This window comes from Protopterus annectens, chromosome 2.part0 (genome assembly GCF_019279795.1).
Source record: "Protopterus annectens isolate FY-2018-M chromosome 2.part0, PAN1.0, whole genome shotgun sequence".
NCBI classification, from domain to species: Eukaryota; Metazoa; Chordata; order Ceratodontiformes; family Protopteridae; genus Protopterus; species Protopterus annectens.
Window position 1 is genome coordinate 1,576,990,226 of NC_056728.1, and position 11,237 is coordinate 1,577,001,462.

The 11,237-nt window shown below is 40.4% G+C and overlaps 1 protein-coding gene across 1 annotated transcript in view; it reads right to left on the bottom strand.

Moving 5' to 3' along the window:
• Positions 1-11,237, bottom strand: part of ANKRD50 (ankyrin repeat domain 50) — a 944,454-nt gene that overhangs the window by 56,611 nt on the left and 876,606 nt on the right. Inside the window, exon 3 of the mRNA XM_044061681.1 lies at positions 3,609-7,151. Coding sequence (XP_043917616.1) covers positions 3,613-7,151 — 3,539 coding nt within the window. The 3' untranslated portion in view covers positions 3,609-3,612. The remainder of the gene's footprint in view (positions 1-3,608; positions 7,152-11,237) is intronic.

The following is an 11,237-nucleotide window of genomic DNA, read 5'->3' on the forward strand; positions in this document are numbered from 1 at the left end:
TCTACTCAAACCTCAAAATGATAGAATTTAAACTTCACAACCACCAGACTGTGCTGGAAAGGCTTGTTTGTGTTTCCACCAGAGTTCCATTCCATGAACATCATGCCCAAAGCTAATATCCATATTCCATCCCACACTGTTGTTACTAGTCATAGTCCTATTATCTAGTCAGATTTTGGCACCTGTATACAGTACATATAATACAAACAATAGCAGCATCAGAGCCTAGCACATGTAACTGGCATAAAAACTAATCCAATCCTTCTACAACAAGTTTTCAGTGACTTGGCAGACAGCATACACGCCTTTAGTTGTGTGGCTGTGGGTTCTCTTTCCATGCCAGATGAGCGGAGCAACACTGGATCGTAGCACATGTAGCTGGCATGAAAACTAATCCAATACTTCTACAACAAGTTTTCAGTGACTTGGCAGACAGCACACACGCCTTTGGTTGTGTGACTGTGGGTTCTCTTTCCATGCCAGATGAGCGGAGCAACACTGGATCGTAGCACATGTAACTGGCATGAAAATATCCAACCCACTGCTTGTATAACAAGTTTCAAATGATGTGCTTTAATGCACAATGAAGTACAATTGAGACAGACTGTTCATTTTTATGCATTAATCAACTGTTCCACACATTTTGCTTGTATTAACTAATTATGTACTCACATTTATATATGTTACTGTGCACCATTTTCTGTAATTAATTAATGTTTCTGCTACAGAAACAACTAAACATATTTACTGCTAGTGACCCTGGGCTGTGGATGAAATGGGCCCTCTAGGATAAGTCCACTTAGTCAAAAACAAATAAATACATAAGTGCCCAGACCTTCAGAATTACTAGTAATAACTATATGGGTATAGTGCAATACCAGAGAGCTCTATGCAGCCTGGCAGAAAACGCAACATCCAACAGGTCACTTTACAAACACTGAAAATGAAAAAAAAAATGCTTTTGTTGGGGGCAAAGACATCACATCTACAAAACCTCTAACAACTTAGCTCCAAGGTTGTGACACAAGAAAATGTGGGATACATACGGAAGCATCATTTCACTGTTCGTTAATGAAATGTTGGAAATCTTTTTCCAGCAAGATCAATGTATCCCGTATTATTAACAGAAGAATGGTCTTGGCCAGTATCAAAGGAAATGAGAAAACTGACAAAAAAAGGCTTCCTGTCCAATGAAAAAAAAAAAAAAGGTGAGTGAGGCTTTGAAGAACTATAAGAAGGGAGTGACAGAAACGTGATACACTATTATTAATACAACATAGAATAAGGCTTAATGTTATAAAATATTTGATTTAAAAGTGCACACAGTGACTGAACATAGTTCCATCCAGGACTCACTGGCACTAAACAGATTGCTTTGCAATGCACTGCAAACAATTTCTAAAATCTGTACAACTCATTAAATCTGAATAGGAACTGAACATTCTCAAGACCTAGCAGACAGTGTTAAAAGTATGGTCTTTTAACACAGCATCAGACTCTTAAATAGCAGCATTCCTGAAATCCTCACAACAGACTAAGGCAGTGCAGTGGATGGCTGTGGTTTGAAATACAGTGTCCTGAACCTAGAATTGGTAAGGTACCACATTTTTAGTCTGTTTTTATGACCAGAATTCTTAAGGTACCACCATTTTTATGATCATAATTCTTAAGGTACCACCATTTTTATTCTATTTTTATAACCAGAATTCTTAAGGTACCACCATTTTTATTGTTTTTATAACCAGAATTCTTAAGGTACCACTATTTTTATTGTGTTTTTATGATTAGAATTTTTTATGAGTAGAATTCTTAAGATAATACCATTTTACTCAATTTTACGAATTGGCTACTGCTGTCACCAATCTCTGAACACCTGCAGGACCTGCCCAAAATGTGGAATGTGTAAAAGAGATAAGAACATTTTTATCTGTCTTGAATTGTTTGTAGTGATTCTCTCTCAGGGAATCCCATGACTGACCACAAGTAAAGGGAATTATTACAGTAATGATAAAAGCATACAGTAAGCAATTGAGCACACACAAGTGTCAAGGGCTGGTTTAGCTGCATACTCGATAAATACTTTGAGCAGAAATGATCTGTGACTTTTCTCCTTGTGTGACCTAAATTTCTCTGACAGAAATCCATACTGTGAAAAAGTCACATTACACTTGTATACTGCGCTTACACAATATTCTCAAACTTCAAGTAACTGAGTACAACACAGATGTCTGTTGCTGGATTGTCACTGTGAAAATTACATTAATTGGTGTGATTAAAATAACTATCAAAAAGGTTTGCATTAACAGAATGTTTCATTATTTTGATGTTGCTGTGTTTCCAAAAATGCATTCCAAAGCAAAAAATAAATAAATAAATAAATAATGAATTCCAGCATTTTCAACTGCCTGCAGCAAGGATGAAGATGGTCAATTGAGAGCAGTTCACTTACCTGCTTACTTGAAGGAAAAAATACGTTTGTGGTGTAGAAGAAAGAAAAGAAGATCTGTGGTGAGTTCTCCACATAATTTGCTTAAGATGTGACATGATTATTTCATGCATGCATTTCCCAGTACTTTCATTACCCTGCTCACAGCTCAAGGGTGCTGAAGCTAATGTCTATAAGGTACTAAACTAAATGGGGACACCAGTCCATAACGGCACTCACAACTATGGGAAATTAGGATGACCATCAGTTCAACCTAACAGCAGGTTCTTTGGCATGAGAACAGAATGCAGTGCATCCAAAGTGAAACGTTTTTAAAAGGTGACTAAGATGACTAACTTACCAACGCCACAGACATTCTGGCTAATTCCTCAAACGTTCCAGGATTTATAGCTGTATCCTTCAACATAATCAGAATACTAAACCTCAAGTATGAAGCAGATCTGTGCTTCTTAAATGTATCAGTAAAACTGTTTTTAAAGGTTAAAATAGCCGACTTCACTAATGTGCTGCATGCTAATTTTAGCAGCATAAACACCATTCTAAAAGAAAATTTAAATGCATCTGCTTTTTAGAGTAGCCAATTATGTATTTAATTGCATTTGTAACCCAAAACAAATTGTACTTTAATGTTTTCTAAAATAAGATATACAACCAACAACAAAAGCTAAGTATTGCTTGAAGTATAAACATTCAGTTAACATTGATTTGGCCACACTGACGTGGTACAGAAGCTTCTGACAGTGTGCTTGAAAAGTGCAAAATTGTTTTCCATCTCCTGCATTACTAGCAACTAAAAAGCATAATGTTGAAATTTGTGGCAAATGTATAACTCAAGGAAATGACACCAAAACATGATAATGTTACTGCTATAGAACACTGACACCTGGTGCAACTTTAATTTTGCAGCTGATTTTCATTCCCTTACAAGTTTATGCCCTTAAAACTCTAGAATAACTAGTTTGCAATTATAGGGCTGTTTCATTTTTTTTTTGTCACTCCAATTTATTATGAGGAATCCACAAACAGTAACAAAAAACTCAGACAGAACTTAGCAGTAGTTATAGTACACAACCTAATGAAAACTCAGGCAACCAAACTTTCAGAAAACAGATGAAACATTGTTAACTTTAAAATCTGTTATTAAACAAGGGTCTTTCCTTACTTTTTCATAATGGTGTTTCTTTTTTGTAGTTGAAGCTTGCATCATTTGCATCAATTTGAAGTTTCAAGGCTTGCTTAAGACTGAGTTCTGTCTCTCCGAGAGGGTAGCCTTCCAAAACCTCTTGATGACCTCTGTCTTGTACTGTACGTGGGACAGAAACTCGCCCAAGGAAAACCTGATTACTTTGCAGGTGGTAATTTGGATTGGTCATTATTCCATTTCTCTTTTTGTGTTCACTGCTTTGTTGCTGAATTAAGAACTGTTGATGGGATTGACCACCATCACGCTGAGATGATGGAACTAAAATTTTGCTCTGTGGCTCAACAGACATTTGCTTGACAGGCACACTAATGTTTATTCGCTTATCAAACTGTGTCATTTCATACTCAAGAACTTTGGGTTGAGAGGAGCTGTTCTGTTTGGACTTTTTTCCACTAGACCCAACTTTGCTCGAGTTATCTGATGCAGACTTTCCTCCTTTAGTTCCTTTGGTTGATTTAAGGCTTGGTTTGACCGGACTCCATTCGAATTCATTAGTTGGAGAGCCAGCATTCTTTCCTAAGGAGTGTGTGGTAGAAGAAGGAGATGTTATAGATTGCCTACTCCTACTCCGTGGCAGGGAATGCTGCTGTATTTGCTCTGTAAAGGACATGCCATGGAAACTATCAATAGGCACAGTCTGGGCAGTTGCTGTGGATGATGTGGTACGGAGAGAGGAGTTTTTAGAACTTTTAAGTGAATTATTTGACAGAGATGACTTCTGCCGATCAACAGTAGAATCAGGAGATTCAGATGGGGAACTGAAGGCATGGGTTGGCCCATTACAGAAACCACGCATTCCACTCTGCAGGTCACCTCCTCCAGTACTACCAGAACTGTTTGATTTCATTGTTAAAGACTGCATTTTGGCAGTGTTGGACTGTTGGTCTTTTTGTTCCATTGTATGCACTGGTGAAGGTGTGCATCCATTCAGACTGGAAGCTCCACATTTTTCCAGTAACTTTAAGATTTGTGAATGGCCATTTTTTGAAGCAACTCGCATAGCAGTCCGACCAAACTGGTCAGCGTGATTTGGGTCAGCACCATGTTCAAGTAATAACTGTACAACCTCAACATGTCCTTCCTGGGCAGCAATACACAAGGCAGTTGCACCTTGATTACATGTATGATCAACTACGGCTCCCTGTTCAATTAGAAACTGCACCACTTTAGCATGACCCTGCCAAGCTGCAGACTGCAAAGCAGAGCGCTTCTCATTATCACAAGCATTAACATCAGCAAGAAAATTTAATAATAATTGAACCATTTCAATATGTCCCTGCCAGCAGGAAACATGCAATGCTGTCCGTCCTTCAGTATCAGTTGCTTCCACATCTGCCCCACTTTCTAAAAAATATTCTGCCATTGTAAGTTGGTTTTCTAATGCTAAAATATATAGTGTTGGGCGACCATCTGCATCTTTAAAGTTGACATCTGCCCCATGGCTGAAAAGCAACTCAACAATGTCTCTGTGGCCTTCTAAGGCTGCAACACGCAGGGCATTTCTGCCATCATACCCTCTCTGATCAACGTTTGACTTATTTTCCAACAATATCTGTACACAGTCATAATGTCCTTCTTGTGCTGCAAGTATCAAAGCTATTCTTCCATCATTGTCCACTTCATTTGTTTTTGCTCCTTGTTCGATAAGTGCATCGCACACAAGTCGGTGCCCCTCAAAGGCTGCCATGTGCAAAGGAGTCCATCCAGCATCATCTCTATGATTTTCATCCAGTCCTCTGTCCAGCAGAGTTCTCACTACTTCGACATTTCCTTGAGCTGATGCTATGCTAAGAACTGTCCTTCCTTCACTATCAATGCTATCTACAGCTGCCCCCCAAAATAAAAGAGTGTTGACCACAGATGCATGCCCCATTGATGCAGCAGCAAGAAGGGGAGTGCGGCCATTATTATCTGTGTGATCCACATCTGCTCCTCCTTCTAGGAGTAGATCAACAACATCTACGTGTCCTTCATAGGCTGCAACCAACAAAGGAGTCATACCATCTTTGTCACAGTGATCAACTTCTGCTCCCCGGTCAATCAGGAGACTGACAACAGATGCATGCCCTTTACTAGCAGGCACACAAAGAGCAGCCACAGAAAGTGCAGTCCTTCCATCTACATCCTCATGATTAACTTCTGCACCGTGATCTAGCAGGTGCTCCACAATTTCTCGGTGCCCCATGTACGCTGCTGCAATTAGTGCAGTTCTTCCTTCATTGTCTGCTTTATTGACCTCGGCTCCATGCTGAAGCAGATTCAACACAATTTCTTCATGACCTCCCCAAGCTGCTGCTCTCAAAGCTGTCCTACTATCAGCATCTGCACAGTCCACTTTAGCACCTGCATACAAAAGAGCAGATACCACCTCAGTATGCCCTCCCCAAGCAGCAGACCTCAGCGCTGTCCAACCATCCTGATCTGTGTGATTTATATTAGCTCCGCGACCAATAAGGCAATTGACTACTTTGGTGTGTCCTTGCCTTGCTGCTAGGGTAAGTGCTGTCTGCCCATGAGAATCTTGAAGTTCTAAATTTGCTCCTCTGGTAATAAGCAAATTGACTACCTCCAAATTGCCACTGTAAGCTGCACTGCCCAAAAGGGTCCTCCCATTGGAATCACACTGGTTCACAGAAGCTCCATTATCTAATAATGTCCGAATGGAGTCTTCCCTTTCTAAGGCCTGCCGTACAATACAAGATGTTCGGTCATCATCACTGTTGACATGAGCACCTGCTTTAACAAGTAATTGAAGTACTTCCTGTTCTTTGGGAATAATTGTTAGCAGAGAGTCTTTGACAGGTGTGGAATTCCATACCATCCACAAAGCCAGGTTAGAGGGTTCTAACTGTAAGTTAGAATGAATCAAATGAAAGGCAAATTCTTGAACCTCCAGTGGTGAAAGTTCCTTTGCTCGACATGTATAACTCATTGCTTGCATCCGATGCCCCTCTGCTGCATTACACAAGTATTTCTGTGTACAATGTTTTACATCCAGCAACCACTCTGCAAAGCTATAGTGAAACAAAATTTTGGTATTTCCCAAGCCATCAACAAGAACCTTTGAAAGAATATCTAATTTTCTTTGAAATTCTTCCATTGTCAATGACATATTTTTTGTCCAAACTGCACGGTATAATTCTGTGCTGGTCAAAGGTCGACAAGCTGCTAGAATTACATTTAAAATAGGCTGGATTTTGGCAAACTGTTTTCTCACAAAAAGTCTCTGGCAAAGCCAAAGATAAAGGCCATTTAATGTTCCAGGAATATCCCGAATTTCTCTAAGCATAATAAAGTTCTCCACTACACCATCAAGGACACGTTCAAGGTAGAGGAAGCAGCCACTGCTTTTGATGTGGAGCTGGTTCAGCATTTCTGCAGTCTCTTTCGTAAGATGTTGCCTCAGAGCTTCCTCTTGATCTAGCCGATGAAGAATATACTGTTGTACATCCTTAACAATATATGCCTTTCGAAGATCATCTAGGCTTATTTTTCGAAAACCTGCAAAGATAAAATGTATTAGTAAAATTAAAATTAGTATTTGTAACTTAATACGACATCTAAATTACATGTTATTTATTGAACTAATTAATAATTGGCAGAAGCAAAAAAGACAGTTAAGCAGTAAAACAAGGCAGCTTTTGCAGGATACATGAAAGCCACATGCCCTAATCCACAAGCACAAACATTTGGATTACTGGCATTCTTCATATGCTCAGACCACATTTATTTTACACCAAGACGCAATATGTGCTTGTAAGACAGGCTGCCTATACAGTGATGAAGTATCAATTCAGATTTTTTTATATAAAAAAAGGTATTTTATCACTTTAAATTAGTAAAAGATGACTCTACTCATCAGGCATACAAATTGAAGATGCTACATTCCTGCTCTTCGACACCCTTCAGATGAGATGAGATGTGAAATCAAGATCCTGCCTGCCTGAGATGGTAGCAGCTCAGGTGGATGAAGAAATATGCACAGCACTTATTGAAAAGTGTAGAAAAATTTCCTTAGTGCCCTGACCAGATTTCCACAGGTCAGTATGAATACCACTTCGGCTCCCCGGAAGAGGCCACTGACCTAATCAAACTAAATCAGATAGCAAAAAAAAGAATAAAAATATCACTTAATGTAACCAACAGATTCAAAATATTCCCGCTCCTTCCAATTTTTTTTCAAGATATTGGCATCTATATAAGAAGAAGAAGCTACATAAACTTTTTACTATTCCTCTAAACTAGTGAAGATGCTTCCAGGTAGACATGAGCAACGTTTGACATGCACAATGCTTTCCTGTTTAAAAACTTTGTGGTCAAGGGTATTATTTTGCTTAGAGAATGGGTGACCTGTAGATCGGCACCCTGACTGGAGAATGAACCTTTGTTGAACCAGTTATCCAGTTAGGAGCTCTTCTCACTTACCAGGCAAATACAATTAATAAAATGATGTTTGATGCAAACAAGGTGATAATAAGCTAGCCCTGTGCTGCAGAGGGACAAAAGCCCGAATGTAAACAGATAAAGACAGAGTTGGGTGCTGAAGTATACTGACAAGGAAAGTGTGGCCCACGCATCTTGGGGAGGGAGGTGGTATAGTTCTCTGCAATGCAGACACCTGCTGGAGGAAGGACGTACAACATACTGCATATATTGGCTGGGAATGTGTGGGTAGTTGTGCCACACTGTGTTCATTAAGCAGCTTATAGTGTTCATATGTGTGTGTGTGTGTGATTTGTTAGGAATGTTTGTTGATGTCTAAGCATCTGACTTTCACACCTTCTGCCTGTGTAAATGCATGGAATCCCTAATGGCATTCCCACCTGGAAAGAGGAGACCCCACTCACCTATTTGATGGAGACTGCTCATGCCAAGCAAGATGAGAGAAAATACATGGTGCATGGGAAGGCTTATACTGTGCACTGTAATATTAAGGTTATTGATTCATTGCTATCTTCAAACATTTTATTTGTATTCATACTACTTGTCATGAACCTGCTTGTCTATTATCATTTATGTTTGTCTGGGCTGACAATGAAATAGGTACATCTGGATCAATGTTCTACCCCAAACTGAATGAATGAAAAGTTCAACAAACTATTGAGCTCTTCAAATGTTTTACTGCCTAGCTTTTCTGGGTTAAGTAGACTTCTTACTAAACTGTATGCTCACTCTTTTAAACAGCATTTTTGTTGACATCAGGAAAAATTTTAAGAAAGTGTAGTCATTTGTATGCAGAGTCCAAAGACCACACCATGACTACTCCTTAGTGTCCTGTCACTAGAAGTCCTCTGAAAGCTAAAAGGATGAATAAACTTCTTTCTAGAACAGCTTTCAAAGCCCATTTGGTTGTTTTACAAAGCTTTATTTATATTAGCTAAATGCCAAAACCACTCAAAAAGTACAGTTATGTACACTTACCATAAATGTAGATGTTTGAGTGTACTCACTGTTGCAGTCCTGAGTTGTGGGATTTCCTGCTGTGAAAGCACTCGGTCAGCCCAATTTCCAGAGAAATAAATCTTCCTCCTTCAAGACCTGGTGGACGTCCTGATCGACACAGTATGCTCAAGTATATAGGGAGCCAGCCGATCTCATGATTTCACAGTTTTTTTCTTGCCCCCTGAAGGTAGAAGCTCCCCAAGATAGGTCCTAAAGTAAAGGATCTAAGACAGAGAACTTAATCAAGTGGTCTCACCTTCAATAACCACATCACCACAACAGTCAGGAAATCCTTCTATGTGACACATCTCATCACTAAGGGCTTTTCATCCAGAAAAAAGGAGGTCATTGTCCCACTGTACTCATCCCTCATTAGACCCATTATAGAATACAATGCCCCATTTGGTATGTACCTCTCAAGACATCTGCAACAAATGGAAAGGCCACAGAAATACCTCACTAATAGAATCACAGGCCTAAAGCAGATGCCCTATGCTGACCGCCTTAAAAAACTCCAGCAATAATCTGTCGCATATCGTCTACTTGGAGGCCATACAAGGCCATATCAAACCCAGAGCTGCTGGACATACTACACAAAGAAATCCCAATCCCTTAGAGCCACACACTCCAGGGATCTAAATCTTGTCATCACAATAAACAAAACATGCTGGAGGGATAGGTTCCTGACCCAGAGACTCCCCAGACTCTGGAATAGACTGCCCATACATGTCAAGCAGAGCACCTCTTTGGCCCTCTTCAAAAGGAACCTTGATGATTGGATGGGAGAAAGGAAATTCACCCCGGGGATCACATCAGTCACCCTGTTAGACAGGGGTCCAGGGAAGTAAATAGTATGGGAAGAAATAGCCAGGGAATCGTTATGGCTAGGCTTGTATAGGCCCTAGGGCCGATAGCCTAGTACCAGCCTATGAACCTATAAGGGAAGGTGCAACAATGGGGGGGGGGGGGTCTCCTTGGCTTGAGAAGAAGTTTGTAACAGACTATGCTGTAGGCTAAGGGGGAAAAAGGGAGGGAAAGAAGACTGCAAGAGTGAAAACGCCCCAACATCTACATTTATGGTAAGTGTACACAACTGTGCTATGTTCTTCATGTTTCACTGCTGAAGTCCTGACTTGTGGAATGATTCCTAAAGCTGAAATGGAGGGTGGAAGGTAGAGTAGGGAGAGGACAGGATGTCCTGCAGAATGGCAGTGCCAAATCCTGCTCTAGACCTGGAAAGGCTGATAAGTAGTAGTGTTTGATGAAAGTATGCACAGTTGACCAGGTAGCAGCTTCCAGAATCCCCTTGGTAGGGACTCCTTTTAGAAAGGCAGTAGAGGTAGCAGTAGCTCTGGAAGAGAGTCCTGACAGCCTCAGGTGGCTTCTTACCATGATGGCTGTAACAAAATGAGATAAAGTGAGAGCTCCATTTGGAGATGGCTGGTTTGGAAACTATTCTTTTTTCAGAAAAAGACCACAAAGAGTTAGCCTGATTTTCTCAAAGTTTTAGTTCTGTCAAGATAGTAATGAAGCTGCCTATGAACATCCAAGGAATGAAGGATTCTTTTCCTCTGGTTTTGAGGATTGGGAAAGAAGGTAGTCAGGTGTATGGCTTGATTCAAGGATGCGTCTGTCACCACCTTGGGCATAAAGGAAGGGTTAGTCCTGAGGCAGACTGTCTGGATGGAAGATGAGGAAGGGCTCCACCACCAAGAGAGCCTGCAGCTCAGCGATTCTTCTAGCAGAAGTGAAAGCCAGCAAAAGGGCAGTTTATGAAGTTAGAAACTTTAAGTTAGCAGAAGCCGCTGGTTTGAAAGGAGGCAGGGTCAGTTTTTCCAGAACAAAATTGAGGTCCAGTGGAGGGGTAGGCTGTCTCCTGGGAGGCCTGATGTGAATCATTCCCCTAAGAAATTGTGTAAGAAGAGGGTGTGAAAAGACAGGAGGAAGAACAGGGATATAGGCAGAAATGGCAAAGGCATGAATTTTAATGGAGAAATAGGACAGAACCTTGTCAACCAGATTAGCCAGGTAATCTGGGATGATATGGATCTTGGCCAAGTTTGACACCAAATGGAAAATCTTTTCTACTTAGCCGAGTAAGATTTCCTAGTACTGGGCCTTCTGGCCTCTTTAAAGATGTCTTGA